General features: G+C 32.4%; 1 protein-coding gene across 4 annotated transcripts in view; it reads right to left on the bottom strand.

Annotated features, from left to right (window-relative positions):
* Positions 1–26,566, bottom strand: part of Suco (SUN domain containing ossification factor) — a 69,568-nt gene that overhangs the window by 13,538 nt on the left and 29,464 nt on the right. The window contains exons 8-20 of one of the 4 annotated variants that reach the window (XM_071600304.1): positions 26,373–26,497; positions 25,777–25,844; positions 22,312–22,419; positions 20,309–20,414; positions 18,230–18,250; positions 17,977–18,032; positions 17,065–17,156; positions 16,336–16,401; positions 9,527–9,595; positions 8,671–8,761; positions 4,715–5,881; positions 3,359–3,446; positions 380–484 (exon numbers count right to left, since the gene is read on the bottom strand). In XM_071600304.1, the coding sequence (XP_071456405.1) occupies positions 380–484; positions 3,359–3,446; positions 4,715–5,881; positions 8,671–8,761; positions 9,527–9,595; positions 16,336–16,401; positions 17,065–17,156; positions 17,977–18,032; positions 18,230–18,250; positions 20,309–20,414; positions 22,312–22,419; positions 25,777–25,844; positions 26,373–26,497 (2,162 nt within the window). Of the gene's footprint in view, positions 1–379; positions 485–3,358; positions 3,447–4,714; positions 5,882–8,670; positions 8,762–9,526; positions 9,596–16,335; positions 16,402–17,064; positions 17,157–17,976; positions 18,033–18,229; positions 18,251–20,308; positions 20,415–22,311; positions 22,420–25,776; positions 25,845–26,372; positions 26,510–26,566 lie in introns of all 4 variants that reach the window. The other 3 variants (XM_071600303.1, XM_071600305.1, XM_027934957.2) reach the window with 3 other exon arrangements.

Genomic DNA, 26,566 nt, shown 5'->3' on the forward strand with positions numbered 1-26,566 from the left:
AGTATGTGTTTTGACCATGTTGAAAAGTGTTTGAGAAGTGTTTCAACAATGCTGCATACAAAGCATCAGTCCCAACACAACAGAGAACCAAAGATATGACAAGATCACTTTGTCAATCTGTTACTCTCATTTTTATAAAAGGCCTGCGAGAATAGTCCTATTACTGATAGTATCTAAATCACAAAAGCCATGTTTTACAAAAATTTTGATAATTGATGTATTCCCAAAACTCTGAATGCTCTATTTTGATGTCTGAAAAAGTTCTGCATGACAGTTTTGTTTGGTTAAAGTTTTTAGTTCTCATGTTCATGTTTATAAGCCTGTATTTATAATATCCACATGGTGTACTGTGTCCTACAAGAGCAGCAATAATAATTACCTCCCGTTTTAATTCTGCTACTGTTGTTGATAAGTTTGAAACAAGTTGTGTCATGTTGGTCAGTTGTGCCTGTAGCAACTGGATGGCTTCAGTTTGCCGCTGATCCTATAATAAAATATTAAGTATTATTTTTCCTAGTTTGTAATTAAGTAATTATAAATTCAAATAAAACTTATAATCTGGAAAAATGCCAAGTTCTTCTAAAAAAACATACTAATAAGGTCTTAATAGATATTATAAACTTTGACCAAAGAACACTTCAAGAATCTGGGACTGTGTTCAACCATCTCCCTCAAAAACACTTTTTGTCAACTCACTGCTGCAATGTCAACTACTGTGTGACATTAACAAATCACTTTTCAACACATGTGGGCTCCATATGTATAAAGCAGCATGTAATACAAACTATCAATGTCAAATGTGTTTTTAAAGCAAAATGGTAGCAGAATGATATGCTGAAGTATCTATGAAGAATGTTTCTGGATACAAAGTAAACTCAAAGAGATTTTAAAATTTCCTTATATCACACCAATGAAAAAAATTCATCAGGGGCTGGGGATGTGGCTCAAGCGGTATCGCGCTCGCCTGGCATGCGTGCGGCCCGGGTTCGATCCTCAGCACATACAAACAACGATGTTGTGTCCGCCAAAAACTGAAAAATAAAATATTTAAATTCTCTCTCCTCTCTCTCTAAAAAAAAAAAAAAAGAAAGAAAGAAAAAAATTCATCAAAATTACCTATCTTTCCATTTTTTAGATAGTTCTGAATTTCAGAAACTTTCATCATTAACAAGTATGTTTTCAATAAAATAACGTTTGCAACCATATTTTAGGAAATTATGTATCACATAGTTATGAATCTTTGCTAGGTAGACTGTATAGAAAATTTGAAGCTATTAAGAATATGGGGAGGAGGAAAAGAAGGCAGGAAGAAATCAAGGAAATCTAAAACTCTAATTTATGCCTAATGCATCTACATAACCAGACATTATTCTAGACCTAAGTTTTTCAAATTAGTTTTAAGTCTTAGCTGTATATGTGGGGGAGAAGAAGGTATAAATAACAGGTTTCACATTCTTTGCTGTGATCCACTGTGGTAACTTCTATCCCATTTTTTTTTTAATGCTAAGGTGATTCATTAAATCATTTATTTTGAATTCTGACTCATATATGACACTGATAAGTTCAAGACAGTTATAAACATGTAAAGGCCAAACTCTTAAATTTAATAAGATAGTTAATAGTTCAAAGCAAGATTTACTTCCAATGGTTTTAAACAGTAAAATCACTGAAAAGTACTTATGTAAGTTTGTGAGATGCAAGATATAGCTGTTACAAATTAAGCAAAAAGAAAATGGCAGAGGAGAAATCACTGTATTAAAATTAATGAATTCCTAGGGACATACTATGTTCATGGGTCAGAAAACTTAAATGTTAACATGTCAATTCACCAGCTGGATGCAGAGGGAAGCTGAGAAAAGGAAGATTACAAGTTCTAGGCAAGCCTCAGCAACTTAGTAAGGCCCTCAAAAACTTTTTTTCTCAAAAAATAAAAGGGCTGGGGATGCAGCTTAGTGGTAAAGTACCCCTGGGTTAAATTTTCAGTATGTCTTTAAAAAAAGTCAATTCTCTTAAGTTAATCTATAAATTCAACACATTTTCAGTCAAGATACAAAGAGTTTGTTTTGACTTTCAAAACAATCTAAGAGAAAAAAACTTGGTGGTATAAGCATAAAGACAGATAACATATCAATAGAATAGGAATAAAAACCAGAAAGTGACCCAAATATATATGGTGAATTGATTTTTATCAAAAGTGCAGAGAATATTCAGTATAGAAAGGATAGACTTTTCAGCAAATGCTGCTAGAACAAATGGATATTCCATTCCATCCCTTTTCCCAAAAGAACTTTGATCTATATCCACATAAAGTTTAACTAAAATGAATCATAAACACAATGTAAAACTAAAAGTTATCAAACTTCTAAATGGAAAGAAAACTATCGTGCCTCTGCCTTGGGCAAAGATTTCATAGAATAACATGAAAACTGATAAATTAGGCTTCAACAAATCAAAACTTCTGCTCCTCAAACCATGCTGTGGAAAATGAGAAAATTAGTAATGGACTTGGAGAAGATATTTGAAAGCATATCTCTGACAAATAACTTGTATTAAGATGTAAAAAACTCTCAAATTTCAAAAAACCAATAAGGGAAGAATCACAATTACAATGTGCTGTGAACAGAAGGCAAGAGGCAATTGACTGAACAGCAGCTTGCATTCTCCTTGCCTCACCACCCCTTAAAAAACCCAAATATCCTTGGAAGTAAGTTTTCCAAGTACAACACTTCTTTATTGTGATAACATACTCACACATCATACTTGAAGGTACAACACTGTATCCCCTTAAAATCAACAGTATAGGAGAGTGACCACTATCATCAGTCCTACTCTATTACTACATAGCTCTAGCCAAGAAAGAAAAAAATAAAATGGTGTAAAAATTAAAACAAGAAATTAACCTGTTCTTATCTGTAGTCAATAAGATTATCTACATAGAAAACCATGAAAGGGGACTGGGGTTGTGGCTCAGTGGTAATGCGCTTGCATAGCATGCGTGAGGCACTGGATTAAATTCTCAGTACACATACAAATTAAAAATAAATAAATAAATAAAGGTCCATCAACAACTAAAAAATATTTAAAAGAAAAAAAAATAGAAAGAAAAGAAAACCATGAAAGATTTTAGGGTTTCACACAGTTGCAGAAAAGCTCACCAGACACACAAAATATAATATATTATGCTTAAGAACATTTTCTCCATAAGAGATAATGATTCTAATGGCTAGATACCTCCCCAAATGCTACATCACATCCAGGCTTAAAAGGGGAAAAATGAACCAACCTACTTATGCTTTTCACCTGTTATAGGCTATACAATTCAATGGGTATTTGTACAGGATGAAGGAAAAAAACCAACCTGTTCCTCTGCTATTCTTGAAGTATTCTGAAGTTTTACTATTGTTTTATTGAAAGCCTTCTGCATTTCTTCCATCTGTTTTCGGTACCTACAGAGTAAGAACTGGTTTAAGTTTAATTTCTTCTTCATTTATTACTGGAAGGGTGCTTCTAATTTTGATATATGACATAAATCCATTTTTCGTAAAACAACTCTTATTCAAGCTTATGCAATACAGGAAAACTTACAAAGATATAAAAAAGAGGTTTTTGAGGTACTGACTGGCTCCCTAAACATCAAGTCTATATGCATCTCATTGCTATATAATATTTAATGATTACTGTGGTTTCCTTGGGGTGCAGCAGGCATGAAGTAACTAAGTGGGTAGGCACACACACAACACACAATTTGTCTATCAATTATATGTATAAATTAGGGAGAATCCCCCTTTAGGATACAAGGACCACTTTACTGACATATCATCAGTAGCATTTCAACGTAATAGGAGCAAGAAAATGTGGTATTTTAAGAACTCTGGACCCCTGGTGCCTAGGTGATTGCATGATGTTAGAGGAGAAGCCCTGAGAACATTGAACAATGAAGGGATTAAAAAAAGAAAACAGGACTGGGTTATAGTTCAGCTGGGTTTGATTCTCAGCACCACATACAAGTAAAGGTCCATCAACAACTAAGAAATATTGGGGGGGGGAGGGAGGGAAAGAGAAAACAAGGAGAACCGTGCCCGAGTCTTAATCACTGTGTAAGTATATTGGCACTGCCTCTGACACTTAGGAGTAACAAGGGCATAAATTGTTACAATTAGAACTGGGATTCTATGACCTGTATAAAAGAGTACAGATTGCAAATGTTGCCTAATCATCCAGTTCAGTCCATTTTTGTGTTATGTATGTATCATCTTAAACGATACCTGGTCACGTCCCACTAAGAGGTTTAAGGCCTATATATTTTTTCCCATGTACTCTCTGGAAATCAAACAGTAAAAGAGGCTGAAGTTAAGCAGTGGGAGAAGAAAGGAGAAAGTGAACTTAGGTGTAGTGATGTGTGACTGTAGTTCCAGCTACTCAGGAGGTTAAGGCTAAAGAATCACTTTAGCTCAGGAGTTTTCAGATTAGCATAGCAACACAGTAAGACTCATAAAAAAGGAAAAGAAAGAAATAAGAAAAGAGTACATATATATAATGGAAAAACTGAACATAGGTGACACAAACTTGTTACAAGCCTAATAATAAAGGTGTGTGTCACTGAGTAGTACTTCTAAAACTTAATAAAATAAATTAAGCCACTGTTCAGCACCCACAGATCAAACTCTGCTACTAAATTTACCATGTGAAATGGGTTAATTCACAATAAACTTACCTTTGGCTAAGCTCCTCCAGATAGCGACCACTAAGAGACATGTTAACTTCTAAGGCTTTAATACGATTATTAAGTCTCATAAATACTGACTCCTTTTGGTTTGATCCATGTACAAGATTTCCATTAGCATATCCTAGATCTGTAGAGTTTTGTAATTCAGCATAGAAATCTGTAGCTGTCCTCTGTAACCCTTTCAAAAGGGCATCTTCTGGAGACTGTTCTTCCTCTTTTACTTCAGGCAATGAAGAAGAATCTATAACAGGAGTCAAAGTTTGCTTTGGTGTGTCGGCTGTGTTCATTTTGGTTTCCCCATCTTCACTCTCAGGCACAATGGCTGTGTTTATAGGTGGAACTACTGTTTCAGATAGCTTTGTAATAATTGGCAAGGAGGCCATATCTTCTTTTACAATATTATCCATAACCTCATTAACTTTATTTGTTTCATAGCTAAGAGATGGCTTTTCTATGTTACTAAAGCTCTCAGACTTCTTTTCTGATTCATCATCAACCTCAATAGAACTCTCTTGGGGAATCACTTGTGATGGTGTGTGCCCTGCCTCATGTTTAACAGATTCAGACATTTCCATTTTAGATAATGAATTGATTTCTGGAGTAATATCTAAGAAAAGAGACTGAGAATGAGTTTGAGGATGGCTTGGTTCAAGTTCAATCACACCCATAGTGTGATTCATCAAATCACCTTGTTGCATACTACTTAAGTCATCAAGAACAGCAGTTTCAGCTTCCCTTTCCATACTACTCTTGGTGTCCAATTCTCCACTTGGAGGCTGCAATACTGAAACATCTACTGATTCTTCAGGAAGCAGGAAGGATGGTGGAGCTGACATAAGATAATCTTTTTCTCTGCTCACTGCAGTTCTGCTGCGCTGCCGATAAAGCGCAATTCCAACTGAACACCATTTATATACATATTCCGAAAAACTAGAAATACAACAAATTGTGGTCAGTTCACTGCAAAATATTTGTGTCTCTGACTCAAACCAGGGTGATGATTCATCTTCTTGTTCGCCACTGCCCAGAAGGGTCACTGTGGATGGACCTGACTCCTCTTCTTCCTCTTGAACTAGCTGTACAATGGGACTCTCTTTTGGAGTTTCAGGTGTTGAAGACTCTGTGTCATATACATGTACTTCAGTGGTTACATACCTAAAATATATATATAGAAGAATTACAAATCACTTTAATTAGAAATCTAAAGCTAAAATATGTTTAAGGAATATAGATGTAACAGACATAATGTAAAGGGAGGTCTGGAAGTATAGAAGAAATTAAAACATTTGGATTATATTTTCTCCATCAAATAATTTCATTATAAAAAATATTGCTCAGGGGGGGTTGGGGATATAGCTCAGTTGGTAGAGTGCCTGCCTCGCATGCATAAGGCCCTGGGTTCAATTCCCAGCACCACACACACACACACACACACACACACACACACACACACATATCTTAGAAATGGTAGCAGAAAGTCTACTTGATCAGCCAGGTGACTCAAACCATCATATTACACTGGACTTTTTATGTCTATGAGCACCTTCCATTCCCTGAATGTACAGTGTACCTTTCTTTCCATAAAAGCTGACTAAATCTTTATAAGCTTTACTACCCTTTACAGATGAGAAATTAAGCTACTGAAGAGCTAAAACTATAACCCAGAATTCTTAATATTTATAAATGCACTTTGGGCTTATCTTCAAAAGACAAATTTCTCACAGACAAATAAATTTTCTATAGATAAGGAATTTCAACTCATACACAAAATTATCTGCTTTAGGGAGAATAAATACTTCTAGGCAAAATGATAATAATACCATCTGGGCCAATTTTTTATTATTAAAAGCCAAAAGGCAAATAATCGCTTAATAAAAATCCTGGCTTATCATACACTAATACAGTACCACTAACTTATGTTCTTCATTGAGCTGTGGTGTGGACAGCAGAAAGATAATTTTGGTGAGAACAGGGTTATAAATTATAATGCCTATGGTTCCTTCCAAGATAAAAACAAGTATTTTCTGGAGGTAGCCTTACAATACAAATGGCACATCCTGAAAAAAAAATAAAGTAACCTGAACACCACATTAAAAAAAACAAAACTAAAAAACCCAGTTACTTTCACACACAGATTTTCCTACTTTAAAAAATTATTACCAAACTTCAAATAAAGACTAATATCCTAATAGCAAAGGTACTAAAATACCTAAAAAGTGGATTTTCATTTTGTTGACAGTGAAACAGTAAATGGAAATGGAAAAAATGAAAACATCATTATGCCAGGCTTCTCTAAATAGAAAGATGTTTACAGTCAAACACACATGCACAGAGTTACTAATAACATTTTTTACATATTCATGTGGTACACTGCCTATTATCTACAAAATAAATTGTGACAGAAGGAGGAATTTCTGAAGGAAGAAGAAAACTGAAGTGAATCTGGTAAAAATATGTTGCTATATACTACTATATACTCTTATTTAGAGCTATACTTAAAAAAAAAAAAAAAAAAACTCAGAAATTCTGTGAGTCAGTTTTTCCTAACAACTCAATAGTAACATCCTATCATGGATTCTTACATTTTCATCAAAGAATTGCCATATAATCATTAAAAACAATTTAAGTTATAGAAAATGAGGAAATATTTTTTTAAAAATTAGGCAAAGATATCTATTAGAAAACTCTGTAAAATAAAGTGAAACTGCTACATTAGCCCAATGTGATTACATTTTCAAAAAACATTCTATATGTGTGTGTATAAACTTAGATTTAGTTTTGAAAAATAAGACATGCATGTGTTTATTAATTAAAGAAGGCTAGTTACAAAATCAAGAATAGCAATCTCAGGGCTGGGTTTGTGGCTCAGTGGTGAAGCGCTTGCCTAGCATGTATGAGGCATTGGGTTTGATTCTCATCACCACATATAAATAAATAAAATAAAGGTCCATTGACAACTAAAAAAAATTTTTTTTTTAAATAATAAAAAGAATTGCAATCATAGCTCGACATAATTAGAAATACCAAGAAAGTCTCCCTCCCTGGTAGATTCCTTAGGTTCTTCTAGGAATCAATAACACATATGCTATGTTTTCTTTCTAATCACCCAATAAGCATCTTCAATTGTTTACAGGAGTGACATAGGAGAAAGTAAATTTCTCACTATGCTCTTTAAAGCACAAAAATCTTATTTCTGAATCAGTGTAGTACTTAGGAGTTCAAAGCACACCCCGTGCAGTTCTCATTACCTACTACCTTGAACTATTTCAAGTTCAAATCTTTTCTTAAGTAGAGATCCAAAGAGTAAAGGACTTTCAAAGTTTTATAGGGAGTATAAAGAAATATACATAAATTAAATCTACAATAACCACACAAAATTATCCAAATCAATATAATATCACTACCTATTACAGATAAGTATAATTATCAAAAATGTTATCATATCTGATAAAAAATTAAAATTGAGTATATTATGTTACCTCTATATACATCCCTGACCAAAGTGCTCCACCACAACTTGGGGAAAGACCTATATAACTGAATTTGTGCAACAAATACATAATTCAAGAACCATTGCTCTAGGTAATTTATAGCTTTCTAAGGATACCACATATACATAATCATTGCTTTTAATAAAAACGGGCCTTCAAAATTTATCCTCAAGTTTACATTTGCACAATTATTCACAATAACGAAGTACTATTTTCTCAATAAAGACTCAAGTTGTGAATAATATATCCAAGTAAAAAGCATATGGTCTGGAATGAAGTGTATTCCTAGTACACACATACACTAAGACAAGAAGGAACGTAACATGCAAAGTTCTAAGTGGCTGCAGAACATCTGTTCTATGACCCACTTCACACACAAATCACAAGCTGCTGTACCAGTTCACTTAGCTCTCCATTTTAACAGAACTCTATTAATGTTGCAAGAGAACTTACTCAGGTGATGGAACAGGAGCTGAAACAGGAACTGAGTCAGGCATTTTAGGTGCAGCTGTGGCAGTGGCATTCTCAGATATACTTTTATTTCCTATTTTAAGAAAGATACCCATGTTGAGTTCAATTTTTAAAAGCTGTACCAAGAAAATATTTTACTTTAACAAATAAAGAACTTTAGTTTCTTGGGGGAGAAGGAAAAGAAGTCAAATACGTTTGCTACTGCAGACTTTTTAAAAAATCTCTTTTAGAAAGAAATGATCATACAAGATCACAACTATAAGCAAAGCATATCATTTAACTTCTGGTAATTAAAGCAAATCTGATTATTATAAATTTTACATGATCTTGATTAATATGCCTTCTGACATCTAAAAGAATTATTAAAGGCAATGAAAGGAAATAAATGGGCTATTTTTAGTATTTGGAGCTAACAATTTTTTAAAAAACATGAAAGCATGTTTGCTTCTTCTTGCTAATAATATTCTTACTTACTATTCCATAAGGAAAAAAATGTCTTTCTATATATGTTATACTCAAGAAAAGCAAACCTGAACTGCTAACAGGGCATCAAAATCTCAGCGAAGAGATGGGATAAAACCACAGCTCAGACATTAAAAACAAACAAACAAACAAAAAAACCCCACCAATTGATGAATTCTGTACAGATGAGATTCTTTTGTAAAAAAAGAATTTGCGACATTCAAATAAACAATATACAAGATTTTTAAGTTCCTTAGGGTCATTTCTATATTTCTATAGGAAAATTCGAGATTTCTTGGCTTATCCCTGGATTTTCCTAACTAGAAGGAACCATAAAGTGCCAACTATTTTAAAGACCCATAAGATGATTAGGTACCTTCTGTCATGTCTTCAGTTTTTGCTCCCAGAATATTAGCAGCAATATTCACCATATTTAGAATGGCATCTAAAACAAAGTTCAATCAGAAAAAAATACCAATAAACCTACGTATTCCCATATAAATTAATATCAGATAATTAAAGAACTATTATAATGGTCTTTTGCTTTCTTTCTTTCTTGACTAGTTACCTTTTTATTTACTGTTTAAGTCCAATGTAGGACCCAAATAAATTTCAGCCAAAAGCATACACATAAATTTGAATTTTGATATTCAGGAAGAATTTTAAACTTAAATTGTTATAAAGCCACCTCAAACTTTTTACCAAAACACTTAAAACACTTCTTTGGCACATTACAAAATTCAAGTATGATCCAATATACAGTCTATATTGAGACAGGGAGGAAATGTGATCAAATTCATATTTCAAAATTCAAAATTTGTTTTCTTTAAATGGGTTCTATACTTTTAAACAAAAGCAAACAAACAAACAAAAAAAACTTAAAGAAACTAAAGCTTTTCCTGAATGGGTGGCTATCATAGGTAAAAATGAAATGGGGAGATTATTATCCAAAGCAAAGTGGAAAAAGTTTTAGTATTTTTAACTATGCATACAGTAGCTATTTATAATATGGTTAAATTCCAAATTGACACTTTATAAAATTCAAATTTCTTTCATGATTTTAAAATTCATTGGCCAAAATAACAATGTTTCATATATAATTTAAAGCACACCAAGTTTTTTTTGTAATTAGGATGGGGCAAATTAATTAAAATCAAAGTCATAAAACTGAGTATAGCAGGTGAACCAATTTGCATAGTTGGTAATTCTGTTTTTTTCCAGGGGGATATTAAGATAATGACATTTAGAAAACTCTGTAACATAAAGTTACTGCTACAGTAGCCCAATGCGATTACATTTTCAATAAATATTCTATATGTGGAACAAACTTCCATTTTAATATATTTAAATATGAAGACCACAAAACGGCAGAACTCCATAACAAGCTGATACTGTAAACAGGAGGCTTCCTTGCAGTAATGTGACCTAACTTCAAGGAAAATAAACTTCTACCCCAATCCTTGAAGTTCTTTTAGAAGTTAATTCTTCAGTATCAGGTACTTCTCTCCTATTAAAATACTAAGATTTGGCAGGGGCTATTTATCAAGCCTCGTAGTTACTTCCATCTTATTTAGTCTTCTTTCCTAGATGAGATTCATAAGGTTTTCAACACTTTCAAAGAAAACCAGAGATGTCACTCTCCTGTAATCCTAGCTACTGAGAAGACTTCTTTCTCAAAACAGAAAATAAAAAGGGTTGGGGATGTGGCTCAGTAGTAGAGCACACCTGGGTTCAATCCCCAGTATATCCGCAACAACAAAAACGGCAAAGATGTGAAAAGTAGGAAAGGATATAAAGGAAGAAATCTAGCACATTAAGAAGGCTGGGAGCAGGCTGGGTGTGGCTCAGTGATATAGTGCTCAACTGGCATGCGTGAGGCACTGGGTTCAATCCTCAGCACCACATAGAAATAAATAAATAAATGTACTGTGTCCATCTACAACTAAAAAAAAAGAAAATTATATATAAATATAAAAGAAGGCTGGGAGCAATCTCCTCACTGTCACATGATCTGATGATTCTGTAAATACATTTATGCTATAAGAGAAAAGTAGAAGAGATCTTAAAGACTTTAATAAAAGATGATTACTATTTATTAGTTTTGATCTTAACATAACTAGGATTCTACAGTCAACAAAGTAGTGATACTTGTTTCCAATTATTAGTATAACACAAAAGCTTGACATTTGCCATTTTTAAATGCTTAAATGGCATTTTTTAAAAAAATATTTTTTTTAGTTGTTGATGGACCTTTATTTTGTTTATTTATAGTATGTGGTGCTGAGAATTGAACCAGTGCCTCACACATGCTAGGCAGGCGCTCCACCTGTATGAGCTACAACCCCAGCCCTTAATGGCATTTTTATATATCTTTGCCCTTCAAGCTGGCAAACTGAACAGAAAAGCAGCCCTAGTCCTTACTTGGGCTGAGGAGATGCCTTAGCGTAAGTAAGATAATGATAGGAATGAAAACTCCACATCTCCTCACAGAGCAAGATAGTAAAGAGTGGGAGCTTACTCCCTTGTAAATCCACTTTTTTCCCCATATTTTTTCTTTTTCTTTTTAGATTTACATGACAGTAGAGTGTATTTTGACATATTACACATACATGGAGTATAACTTCCTAATGTTGTGGATAAGCATTCTGATTCGTTTTATTGTCTTTCCCATTCCCTCCCTTCCCTTTGTCTGATCCAATGAACTTCTCTTCTCCAACCCACCCCCGTATTGTATGTTAGCATCTAGCCTATCAGAACTTCTGCTTTTGGTATAAACCCACTTTTAATGCCGATCAATACTGTACTACTAGATATGATCCCCTACTCATACTAAGGCGTGAAGTTCTGTCAAAGCTGAATGTTTCATAAAACCAAATTTTGAAATCAGTCTGTGCTCACTCTCTTGTGCTTCCCTAAGATTTCAAATTTTGGGGCTTGTATTATTTAAAAATTTAATAAAAGAACACAGGTTTTAATCTGTATAAAGAAATTAGCTTTGGAGTATTATTTTTAATATAAATTTTAATACTCGCCCTATAATAAAAAATATTTACACTATCCACCCTATAGAATATTATTTATCACCATCATTTCAGGGTATCAGAAACAAAACAAAAATTTGGCAAATTTCTACTTTCTCAGTCCACTTAACCAAAGAAATAATTTACCTGTGTTCACAGAATACTGCCTAACAGTCTTTTTGTTGGTTTGTTTTGTCTTTTTTGAAAGAAGCAGCATTGTGAATATTCTATTCTGATCATTATCAACTTGGAGCCAAATGCACAACAGCTTGTCATCAAAGTCTTTAGAGTAGATTACAGTAGTAACTTCAGACTGTTAAATTGGATAACTTCCCCTAATTTCTCTTGGATTGGTCAACTCCACTCACTTATTCATCCCAACTTACTCATCCCATCTCTTTCCTACAGGAATAAAATACTCCTAGAAATGTTTGTAGCTTAACTATTACTCAGTTTCCAGCATACAAAGACTCTTTTTGATAGAGAAAACAAAATTCCTGTCCAAGATGCTGAAGAGTTTATTTGCTACAGCACAAGCCAAACCAACAACAACAACAAAAATCTAATATGTGTAGTTATTTGGGTTTTTTTTTAATATTTATTTTTTAGTTGTAGTTGGACACAATACCTTTTTTTTATGTGGTGCTGAGGATCGAACCTAGAGCCTTGCTTGTGCTAGGCGAGTGCTCTACCACTGAGCCCCAGCCCCAGCCCCATGTGTAGTTATTATTTGTACTCATCTTCCCTAAAGCCTAGTTCCATTTCTTCTTTTTCTTCTAGAATTCTCTATATGTAGTTCTAGAATATATGTGAATTCCTGGGGAGGGGGGGAACCCATATATATGCATTCATAAAAAAATACTTAAAAATTCCTTGACTTGAAGCAAAAACTACATTTTATCTTAATCTTATACCTGGAAATTTCTATTTTTAGTAGAATTGGCAATTTTAACAAAATGCAGACCACATATCTATAGAAAAGGCAGACTTTCATCAAAGTAGAAGCCATCTGGCAAACCACATGACAAAGCACAAAGAAAGAAGAGTAATATGTAGAATTCTTATCGACGTAAAAGATTTAAATATTTTAGTTCAAGAATGCAAACAAAAGAATCAGACAGAGAAGGTGACAGAATTGCATATACACAAGCCAAGAATGCTTGCTCTAAGACAGTAGTTACTCCATTTTTAGCAGTTAAATAAAAAACATGATATCCACACTATCTAAATATGCAGTATGTATACTTTTTTATAACCATGTCTCATCAGAATCAAAAGTTCTAACTACAGATTAAGCATCCCTAATTCAAAAATCTGAAACCCCAAATCCAAAATAATCCAAAATTTTTGAGTGCTGACAGGATACCACAAACAGAAAACTTCACATGACCTCAAGTGCTGGGTCTCGGTCAAAACATGGGCACCCTACAGATACTCTATATAAATACCTTCACGAAACAAATGTATTTTGGGTTTAAATTTGGATCCCATCTCCAAGACATCTCATTATACATATGTAAATATTCCAAAATCTAAATCTGAAACACTTTCTAGCTCCATGCAGGGATACTTAAGCTCCTAAACTTACAACAGAAGGAAAAAGGAGTTTCTAAATGTGGTATATTACACAATTGAATATTACTCAGCCATCAAGAAGAATGAAATTATGGCATTTGCCAGTAAATAGATGGAACTGGAGACTATTATGCTAAGTGAAATAAGCCAATCTGGAAAAAAACCAAAGGTGGAATGTTCTGATAGGAAGATGCTAATACAATGGGGGGGAGGGAATAGAAGTTCACTGGATTAGACAAGGAAATGAAAGGAAGGGGGTGGGAACAGGATGGACAATAGAATGAATTGGACATAAGTTTCCTATGTTCATATATGAATACACAACCAGTGTAACTCCACACTGTGTACAACCACAAGAATGGGAAGTTATATTCCATGTATGTGTAATATGTCAAAATACGTTCTAAAAATTTTAAAAAAGAAAAGAAAAAAAAGGAGTTTCTATTAAGATTAAAATCATAGAATTCTATCTTGTATAGAAATCAAGTACATGTTAAAAACAAGAAGAAATAAATTAGTTTCAAAACAGTCCCATTTAAAACTAACACAGCAATATTGAACTTGGACACCTTAGTGCCAGAGACAAGCCCACTAGCCTAAGTCCATGCTCATTATTTACTTCTTAAGTGACATAACCTAGGAGGCTGTATGTAGTTAAGTCTCTCAGAACAGTTTCAAGTTCTTCAGAGAATACTACAAAGACACAAGTGTAGAAGGCAGCAGTGCTGGATTAGGTGTGACAGTTTCATGAAAACATAGTCTTAATTCTCAAATTCCTGTTGCCTCTCTTGCTCTGAACCTTTAAGAGATAGAGATCATTTTAAATCCCATTTTTCATGCTTATGCTCAGCTAACCACCTTCCACCCATCTGTCTCACTACACAAATGCGCTCAACCATAGCACACTGGGAGGTAAATGAACTGACTTTTCAGAGATCCATTAAGAAAAAAAAAGGGTAATCAAGAAACACACTAGTAAAGAGAAAGATCTAAAAAGTAGAATCTCAGTAAGATTCTGTTTAATAATTAAAATAATACATTGGTCAGAGAAATAATTACAAATAGGGCAATGTCTTCTACTGACATACAGTTAGGTGTTAATAACATACAGGATTCAATCTCTCATAGGAAAAAAAGAAAATTTAAAACCCAGAATATCAACATATTTTTGGAATGTGACCCACATCTACCTTAGGGAGGTTAAGTAATTCTAAGGTACTCTCACCTGTCTGGTAACCACCAGAAGCTACAAATCTTTTAGATTGGAGCTATTTTGTAACTCATTTAAAAAATGATAATTACTTAGGTGACTACTTTAGCATCAGTAATTTACTCAAGTGACAGAAAAATGACTATTATGACAAATATAACAAATTTAAGAATGCAAAAAAAAAAAAAATGAATGTCCAGACAGATAATATAGTTTTTCACTCCTAAAAACACTATATAGCAATAAATAAGACACTTATTTAAGTAATTACTAAGATCTAAAAAGTCAGAATACTAAAAATAAAGTAAAAATATACTGATAGATTTGAAATAAAGTTAAATATTACATGAAAGCCTTCACCTCCTGTAAGTATTTTTAACACTGCTATCTCCATGCCTAAACAAATTCTAATGAAGTCCACAACCCTCTATGGAGACGAGAAGAAGAGATGGGAAGAAAAGGAAAGAAGATGAAAAGAAAGAAAAGGGACTCTAACTAGATACACACAGCTGTGTAAAATGTCTACCCACATATATGCACTAGTGACTGAATATCCAAAAAAGCTTTAAAGTCAGTATTGACACCAAGATGAGTATTCAAGCCATTCAGTTCACTAATGAGTAAAAAGGAGCTAGTCCTGTATCTTACTAAAACTTACTTTTATTAAATTTGGTTATTAATATCCAATAGAAAACTCCTTCCAGTTAGTTTTATATTCTTCAACAATAATCAAAACTAATATTAGAATATACCTACCCACATCCTAACAATAATACAATATTATTATTTGCCTTTCCAGTAATCTCCTTAGGTGGCCTATCACTAGATCCACATACCACTTTGGAATGAAAACAGTCTAAACGACTAGGTATTTTAGTCATTTCTTTGATTTACAAAGAATAATTACTGCACTTGTTGGTGTGTGTGTGTGTATAAAATTATCATTATACCATAGCTCATTATTAATATGAATAGGAATAGACTTTATATTTTGTGATTAAATAGGAAACTAACCATACCCATAAAAACAAGTCCTCCTCATTCACTAGAACCTCACTGATGTGCTACACCACTTTAATAATTCTTCCCCCCTCCAGTAAATTCATAGCCCTTTCTCCACTGTAAAAATCTTCCCCAAAATGAGTGCTTGAGTAGAAGAAACACCTTTATTTTGCTTGCATTTTAAAATCTCCCCTTTTTTCACCCATTCCTATTTCATTTTCCTTAAAACTACTTTTCAAAAGCTAGTACCTTTGATTTCAACTCAAAAGTTCAAAATTCAGAATAGAATAACCCTAAACTATACCAGAAAAATCTGTCAGAATGAAAAAAAAAATAATAAGAAACACTTTAATAGAATGAATACCCAAAAATACTCACTTGTAGCAGAACCAAGAAGATTTTTTGAAGATTTATCTTCCACGGTATTATAATCCAATGGGTAATCTGTTAAGGAGAAAACAAAGTAATTATGCTAAGAACTAGTTACAATATGTTTAAAAACTCATATCCTGTTAAACAGACATTTAAAACATCCCATTATATGCTGATTATATATCTAAAACATATTTACAAAACAAAGATGAGATTCAGAAGCCATTTAACAATGTCAGCCAAGGAAAACAGTAGTAATGCTTACCAAATTTTCATTCTTTATAAGACTTCATCTGCGTTTTCAATATACTTTACTAACCCTTAGCCAATACCTTAATTTCTTTTATGGGAAAATGATAGAAGACAAGATTTAGATTATTCAAGCTATGTGTCTTCTTCTAGGCTCAGGGCAAATCAAAGAAATTAATGCTCATCTGAACTGTTTCAATCACCTGGTGTGTTTAGCATCTTTTGGGCCTGGCATAATGATATAATCATAATTTATAGCACTGATATGCTGCAAGGGAATTCCAGTAACAACTGACTGAAACTTGGAAAACAACATGATTTATAAAGCAATCATATTAGAAGTTTATGAAAAAAATTACTAGGGATAAAAACAATAAAAGAAACTAGTGACACCAGTCATTGATTTAAGTAACATCACCTATTACTATTAGATTTTATAAAAGTAAAAAGATAATCCTAATAGTTACCTATTTAAAAATCACCTACCATAGTCCTCATCAAATAGTTCTTGACGTTCTGACTGATACTGGGAATCAGCAATTTCTTCATATTCTTCCACCATGCTAGTGCCAAATACCCTAATAACAATTTCGTTAAAAATTTTCATTAAAACAAGAGTTATTAAGACTCATCTCTTCAAAATCTATGATAAATAGCAACTCTAGTAATGTTTTACTTCTGGACTTCAAAATATTGGCTATTTCTTGCATTTCAGTCATCAACTACTTCCATTAAAATATAAATCTGAGGGCTGGGGATGTGGCTAAAGCGGTAGCGTGCTCGCCTGGCATGCGTGCGGCCCGGGTTCCATCCTCAGCGCCACATACAAACAAAGATGTTGAGTCCGCCGAAAACTAAAAAATAAATATTAAAAAATTCTCTCTCTCTCCCTCTCTCTTTAAAAAAAAAAAAAAAATCTCTCTCTCTCTAAAAAGAAAAAAAAAAAGGTAAATCTGAAGGGATGGGGCTGTAGCTCAGTGGTCAAGTGCTTGCCTAGCATGTATGAGGCACTGGGTTCGATCCTCAGCACCACATTTAAAAAAAAAAAAAAAAAAAAGATACTGTATGTTCATCTACAAATAAATATTTTTTAAAAAATATAAATCTGATACATTTTAGGTACTTAGAAACACAGTGACAAAGCTTTTCATTGTGGTAAAATTTCAAGTAAGTTAAATCAAACATGTAAATAAAGTTTATTCTTTAACAGAATATTTTTTACATTTTTCCAAAACACATTCAAGATAAAGGTTAACTGCATCTATTTTTATGATAACTTACACGTGAGAGAAAATTATTTCTTCACTTTTAAATATATTAAGATTTTTATGTATTACTAAAACAACAACAACAAAAAAAAAAAAAAACACTAAGTAAATGCATTTTGTTCTGCCTTACCTTATAAGGCTTAATGGACAAAAGTGCTCTGACCCAAAATGTGATACCAATTCAACCTAAAAAATAAAAGCACATGAAATGGGAAGCCAGCAAAGTGCTTGTAAGAGTAACAATATCCTCAGTTTTTTCATTATAAAATTTCTAAAAATAAAGTCCTCATTTCCCCAAAATCAATACTTTCAAAGTATTTTTTAATAATGTATTAACATGTAATGCCCTGTTATTCAATATCGCAAAAGAGAAGGTTGCTAACCTTTATGTACTTGATGAACATCTGAAGCAAGAGAAAGGAAAAGAAAAAGAAATCAGTTCCAAAGTCTAGATAACATGCTATAAGCAATTGCAAGTATTTGTAAATCATACTGTATAATTAAAGTACAGAAAGCAATGTACCGTGATGGATAACATTGTAGTACTCTTAATTCTTTGCAGAAATCAAAGCAATGATTTAAAATTTTACCATTACAACTAGAAAGTATAATCTATGTAGCAATAAAATTAACTTTAGCTTAATAAGTTGAATAACCTAAATCCATTGCTGCTGTTTTGTTAAAAGCATTCTGAAATCAATTAATACTCTAAAAAGTCTTATATTACTTCAAATATCATCTTATATCACTTTAAATATTATAGCTATGTATCATGTATATAGCTACGGATAAATTTGCATATCAATACACAGATTTTTTAGTATATTATAAAATATTATTTACACTTGTCTGATAGTGTATGCAATATGTTTCAGGGCAAAAGCATTAGATAGTCTGTTATTTCAAGTATAACTTACAGAAGCAGAAGATATGTATCAATTCACTTTTAAAATATAAGTTATTAAAAATAATTTGTAAATTTGGATTTAACTCTTTTAGGATAAGGGGAAAATTAGATAAACATATATAACTACATAATGAAAACCAGAGTCAATTCTGATTGCCTGAACCTTTCTATCAACTTTTTTTTAATAAAATGAATCATCAAAATGCTCTATAGTCTCTTACCATACAAAGGATAAGGCAGGGATTTATCATACAACTTTTAATGCTGCCAATAAATTCTTCTATTATTAATAAGTAGATATTATACAGAATGATCCTCAGACAACTTGGTAACATTTTTACTTCCAAAATTAAATATAATTCTATCACCTGGCAAATGATTTTTCACAGCATAGAAAGCGTGTTATATAAGAAGATCTTTAAATAATCATTTCAGTACTCATTTTAAAAGGAACTGAAGGTGTTCATTTTTCTGAACTCTTGATTATTAACTGGAAATATCAATTATTTTCAAAATAGAATTTAGCAACTTTTATACTAAAACTAGGAATACTACAAGTTTACCCATTTTATAGAATTCAACTTAATACATGCTTTAAAAAGAGACAGTAAAATCCCAGAAGACAAAATTAACTATAAGTTCTCAAATTTAAAGAAGAAAGGACAGGAATTAGAACTTCTGCCATTTAAAGATCACATTATTAACACAATGGTATTTTAAAGTGTGCCATTTTTAAAGGAAAGCGGGGCAGGAAGGAAAGGAGTAGAAATATCCCCTATTTCATCCAAATCCAGTTTAAGAGTGATAATTCTACTTGATCATTTGGTGAAGGAAGCAGAGGGAACACTGAATATCAAGTTATCTTTATTTGAAACTGGTGTCTGCACACAGACTGTTTCACATGAATACACAAAAAATACAAAAGCCAAAATAGTGTCAAATAATTGGTTATTAAAATCGAAACAATCTAAGAATCATATTTCAAAAAGATTTAAAATTTGCTTTAAAGACTTTAGTGACAGCAATAATTGCCAGGCATGGTGGCACATGCTTGTAATCCCGGAGGCTTGAGGCAGTAGGATTGAGAGTTCAAAACCAACCTCAGCAAAAGGGAGGTGCTAAGCAACTCAGTGAGACCCTGTCTCTAAATAAAATACATATTAGGGCTGGAAAGGTGGCTCAGTGGTTAAGTGCCCCTGAGCTCAATCTATAGTACCAAAAAAAAAGACTAGTGACAGAAATCGATGTGAGCTTCTAAATAGAATACTCTGAAGATGACATTTTTATATAAAGTCAAAAGAAATTAAGAGCTACAATTTAGAATTTTTTTTTTCAGAATCACAAATAAAAAGTTGGTCTGGGTTTCCAGTAATACAAAAGGAAAGTAGCAGCATTTGACTCATAAAACAAAACATCCAAGTAAAAACTATTTTATTAAAGGGTATGCTGCAGTATATGTCCTCTTAAGAGTTTTCTGATTTCTAAATGGGTAAAGTGAATAAAATATGACTAATATTTTCATTATAGAACACGGCCTTATATACATAAACATTACCTTCACATATTTTGCATACATCTGTTCATCTAAAGGGAAACTCTGGACATTCCGCTCATCTCTACCATGGAAAGTACCCAGCTTAATCCATTTATTTGTGGGATATCTAGAAAACACAAAAATAAATGTCCTGTTCATTTTCTTCCTCTCTAGGTGATATATACAAACTTAATAGAGTTTAATAATAAATAAATAAATAATCCTACTAACAAATAGAAAGAAAGACAAGGAAAAGACAAAAGCAGGACAATCACTGCTTCTTAGGGTTCAGAAGGACTGTTGAGGTTTTAAAACAGAAAGGAGCCAAGAGTTTGTCTTGGAAGGCGGAGGTTGCCTCAACTTCCCAAGTAGCTGGGATTACAGGCATGTTACATTGCACCCAGCTGAAACATTTTTTTATACTGGTGATTAAAAGAAGTAACATAATATAAAGAATTGGGAAAAGAACAGCATTCCCGCACAAGCATTCTCTTTACATACTGACAATTGTGTGATGAAATACTGATGACAGAAAGCAAATCAGGAAGGAAAAAAAAATCTTTTAATATCATACATAGCTGAACCTTTTTTTTAAAAAAATTTTTTTTGTAGTTGTAGATAGAATGTCTTTATTTTATTTGCTTATTTTTGTGTGGTGCTGAGAATCGAACCCAGTGCTTCACACATGCTCTGCAAATGCTCTGCCACTGAGCTACAGCCCCAGCTCCACATAGCTTAACCTTTTAAAGGAAATCTAACATAAAATAAAAATACATTTTTAGTTTTTATTTATTTTTATTTTTTATTGTGTAGATGGACACAATACCTTTATTTATTTTTTATGTGGTGCTGAGGATGGAAGCTCATGTGTGCGAAGCAAGTGCTCTACCCCCCTCAAAATAATGATTTCTCTTTTCTCACCTTTAGAAAGAACATACTTTGTAAGAGCTAGATATATCCATCTGACATATAATAAAACTGCAGCTTAGAGAAAAGGAAGTGATGTGAGCAAGGTTAAGAACAGAAAAACAGATGGAATTCTCAAAAAGTTTTGAGGACTGATTTCAAAAACTGTATACACGCAATGCTGACTGTAAGGTAAGAGAAGAAATGCCATGGAAAATCTTTAATGATCAATGACAGAAGAATAAATGATAGCATCTTACCTGACATATCATGGGCACTCAAATGTATTTATGGAATACTACCTCCACTGAGGGGGAAATACTAGTATTCATTAAAAATGGTATGTTTAAAAGAAAAGGTATTCTCAGGATATAAGAAGTAATAAGTAAATATATTTTCTAGTAGAATAAATAAATGCATAGGAAAGACTGAAAAGAATGTAAAAAATGCTAACAATGGTTATCTCTGCTTATGAAGGAATGCCATTCTTTTCCAAACTCTTTATATTATGCTCCTTCTTTCAATCATACAAGTATAAAAAAGGTTTTAGCTGGGTACAATGTAACATGCCTGTAATCTCAGCTACCTGGGAAGTTGAGGCAAGAGGACCAAAAAGTCCAAGGCCAGCCTGGGAAACACAATGAGGCATTGGCCTAGAACGTACAAGGAGCTGGGTTCGATCCCCAGTATTCACCCCCAACCCCACATATAAAAAATATTCTTCACAAAAAATATACCTCATGATATGAAATGAAACATACTTTCTAAAAACTTTTAAAGAAATGCTTGAAAGCAATGGAGCATAATGATTAAAAGTAAAGACTTTAAAAAGTCACATAATCCTAGGTTTGCATCTTGGTTTTCCAATCAACAAGTCATGCGGCCTGGGCAAGCTACTCAAAACTCCCCTAATTCTGTTTCCTAACTTTATAAGGGAATAATTTGGCTGTGATGTACTATATATGAGTTAATAAAAGGAAAGTGATTAAGAAAAGTCTACAACTATTATTACAAACTGACATTAAAAACAAAATGACTAAAGTCAAAAGTGACCCATTTTAAAATTTTTACTCCAAAGATCCAACATAGACCCTATAGAAACCAGCTCTAGAACTTACCTGTCGCTGATAGAAACCAAAAAGTCTTTAGGAGTAGAAGAAAATAATTCATAATTTGCGATATCAAGCTGTTTTACTTGAATTGGCTCACAAAGTTCAATAACAAACCTTCAAAAAGAACAAGACAATTATTTAAATGGTTAAAATATTAGTTCATATTAAACATGGCATAACATTTTGTATAAACCAGATATCCATTAAAAATTACTATACCTTAATGGAGGAGGAGGATTTATAATTCAAGTTATCTGTAAGGGAATGCCTCTTTCACAAAGAATATCAGTAGTGAGGAAAAAAAAAAACTATAAAAATAAGATATTGACTTTGTCCCATCATATTTTTTAAGAAAAGATATTTTTTTAATGACAAAGCACATTGCCAGAGAAAGAATGACTTCACTAAGAATTGTCAGTGATTGTATAAACTGACTAGTTTAGAGGATAACTTGACATATATTGTCTTAAAAGTATCAAAGCCTTTGATTTAGCAATACCCTCTTAAAATCTTAATGCATTAAGTTTTCAATTCTGTGAATATGTCAATGAAATTGACACAGGTACTTTAAAATAGGTTGGAAATCATAACCTAGAGCTTACATACTCTTTTATATATTTTCTTGTATACATATGTAGTACAATACATATATTTCCAAGTGCTCTAATTATTTACCTAAGTTATCATAGGTGACATATTTGTTGCTCAACTTAAGTTTTTATGTGTTCCAGATCTGGGAAGATGAAACCTAATAGGTTAAGAAGGATGTCTGCCCTTATATTTACATTTTGCTTTATCAAAATGCAGTGTATAAAAGCAATGGTGATGGGGGGTGGGGGTGTCAGTTAATCTATTTGACTCCCAAACCTGAATTTCCCACAGCACCATAATATTACAGGATGGCTTCATTGATAACATAAATTAACATAAATGATGGTCCACCCAGACAAAAAAATAGCCAGTATCCAATAAGACCAGCTATAAATTACACATAACAGAAGCCTGGCCTATAACTGTTATAGGGAAAGATGGTTTGAGAGGGAGAAATTATTAAAAAGTGCAAGAAAACTTTTGGGAGTAATGAATATGTTCATTATCTTTTTTTTAATTTTTAATTTTTATTTTTTGTAGTTGTACACAATAACTTTATTTTATCCATTTATTGTTGTGGTGCTGAGGACTGAACCCAGGGCCTTGTATGCGCGAGGCGAGTACTCTACCACTGAGCCATAACCCCAGCCCAGTATGTTCATTATCTTTACTGTGGTGATATTTTCACAGATGTATAAATGTATAAAACTATACAATTTGACATGCTGCACTTTATTGTATGTCAACTAAACCTCAATTATGCTGTTTTTTTAAAAAATAAAGTTAGTATAACTTAGTCTCAGAGCATGTGCTTAGAATACGCAAGGCCCTAGGTTCAATTCCCAGCACTGAATGATGCTAGAGATTGATTGTTTGACATGGAAAGATGCCATAAGTATTGCCACTAGGAAAAAAGTACAAGTATAACTCTATGTGCATAGAATACAATTGTATGTAGCATGGTACTTGGGGAAGAGAAATGCTTGTGACACTTAGTATTCTAATTTGCTTTAACAAACTATATATTTTGGTTCCAAAACCTGAACATTTTCTACAGCACCAATCACATGATGAAGGGAAGAACTAAAGGAAATCAGACTCAGACTTTTATTATTTACTTTGGATAAAATAAATCTATGAGTACTGAGAAGAAAACAAAAAGCTAATTGCCCTTTACTCCTTTTTTTTTTTTTAACATACAATGTTCCTCATCTCTAAGAAGACATAACTTACATTAATATCAGATAAAATAAGCTTTCAGATAGATACATCACCAAGTATACAATGCTGATTCACTTGGAACACATAAGAATTCTAAAATTTGTATGTAACTGATAAATCGCTTCAAAATATGTAAAATACTAATATAAAACTAATTACTCTGCATTAAAATTTATTTTAAAATGCCTTTCAATATCTTTCTGCCTCATCTCTCATGTTTTCTTAGAAACACAGAATACAGTATGAAATTAGTAGAACTTTGTATAAAATCAATAAGTTAAACAATTTCAATTATACTTAACTATTTACGACTCAGTTTTAAAAGATTACATTAAAGTTACAGAGCTGAATATTAACAAGTAGCTTCATAAAACACCATGAATCAAAATTTAGGATAAAATTAAGAAAATTTATAACCTTAAATATGTACATTAGAAATTTTTTTAAAAATTGAAGTTCAACAGACTAAACTTAAACAATGTAGAGAAATGAAAGTTTTATGCAGAAATTCATGAAAGAGAGAACAAAGATATAATGAAGTGAATTGATAAAGCCAAAACAGATACATTTCTGTGGAGATTAAAGGAGGTGGCATTAAAAAAAATTAGGAATTTTTTAAACACAAAAAATCTCTAATGCAGAAGAGATTTTAAATAATAAGAGAATTCTGAAAACAACTTTATTTCAAAACTTTGAAAATAGAAAACAAATTTATACAAAAATATAATTTACCAAAAATAGCACAAAAGGAAAGAAAATAAAGTCTTATTTCTTTTAAATCATTTTAAAAATCTTCCCAAATTTTCAAACAATTAAGATAGTGCATGCACAAGCTTACTAATACTTGCAAAAAGATCATAAACAACACAAACATCCAATAAGTGAGGCCCAGTTAAATATCACTCAAACCATAAAAAAGACTACTGATGTATTATAATTTTATATAATAGTGGGAGTCACTGTTACATATTCGCACACACACAATATATATATATATATATAAAAATAAAATTTGGTCAATTTTGTTCTCTAGTACCTCCCAGCTTTCTCTTCTCTTCCCCTGTCCCCTTCCTCTACTGATCTTCCTTCTATTTTAATGAGAGCTGCCCCGCACCTTGTTTTTTTCTAGCTTTTTTATCTTTATTTTCCATGTGAAACAAAAACAACCCTTGACTTTCTGAGTAAGGCTCATTTTCCTACTTGAGGAAAATCGCCACCATAATTCTGATCTACTAGAATGAATGAACTAATTAATTGTGTGTGTGTATATATTTAACTTAAGGAGACACTTCTCAAACTCTGAAGATTGTGACTACATAGACACAGAATACTAAGAAAAAAATATGCTACTTTTAAAGCACTGTGACTCCTTCACCTGCCATTTCCTATGAATCCTTCCTTTTCTAAGAAGCTCCCTTGCAGTTATACATCTTCTAATACCCTTTCAGCAATACATTTTATATCATTTCATAACTGTTTAACAGAATCTGTCACTGGTTTTCTTTTACCTCCTTAAAAGGAAAGGCATTTTGTCCTCAATTTTGCATGGTACCAACATTAATCATAAATACTTATTAAATGATTATAAGTCAATCTAAACTTTTGATATAAAAGATTAACATATATAGAATGTACTTTTAAAAATTTTGTATTCCTTACCAAATTTTAGTGCTGCAAGGATTCAACATATAAAGGTCCATGTTTTCTATGAGAATAGCAGATGTACTCTATTTCAAAACAAGGAAATGGAATCTATTACTTATGGAAAAATAATTTTTAAAAAGTATTTCAATTCTGAAGTGTTCTAAATGTTTCTGTATTTTTAGATCTTACAATATACGTAAGACTGAAACATACACTTGGGAAGGAAAAACATAAAAGGGACTAAAATCTACTAGATAAGACTACAGTTAAATTATCTTTGAAACAACCCATTTTAAAATTCAATGTCTATTACTGTAAAGGAAATAAATTTCTATTAGCTATTTTCTTTTAAAATTTCTTTTTCATACTCAGGATTGAACTCAGGGGTGCTTAACCACTGAGCCACATCCCCAGTCCTTTTTTATATTTTATTTAGAGTTAGGGTCTTGCTGAGTTGCTAAGTGCCTCACTAAATTGCTGAGGCTGGCTTTGAACTCACAATCCTCCTGCTTCAGTCTCCCAAATAGTCCCCAGCATACTAATGCCTATATTTTATTAATAAAGTGAGTAGTCTTCTATACTTATAAAAAAGAAAATTTATTCTTAAGTACCTTGGCTTCTGGATTAGCTGCCAAAATTTTGGCACCACATTCTACTGAGGCATAATTATTTCGATTTTTCTGGACTTTTTTGGTGGCATGTGGCCCTCCATTGGAAGATGGATGCAATGACTGACCTACAGACAAACCTTATTAGAAATATATGATGATTATAATTGAAAACACCCCCAGCAAAACAATGATCT

This window comes from Marmota flaviventris, chromosome 12 (assembly GCF_047511675.1).
Source record: "Marmota flaviventris isolate mMarFla1 chromosome 12, mMarFla1.hap1, whole genome shotgun sequence".
Taxonomy (NCBI): Eukaryota; Metazoa; Chordata; class Mammalia; order Rodentia; family Sciuridae; genus Marmota; species Marmota flaviventris.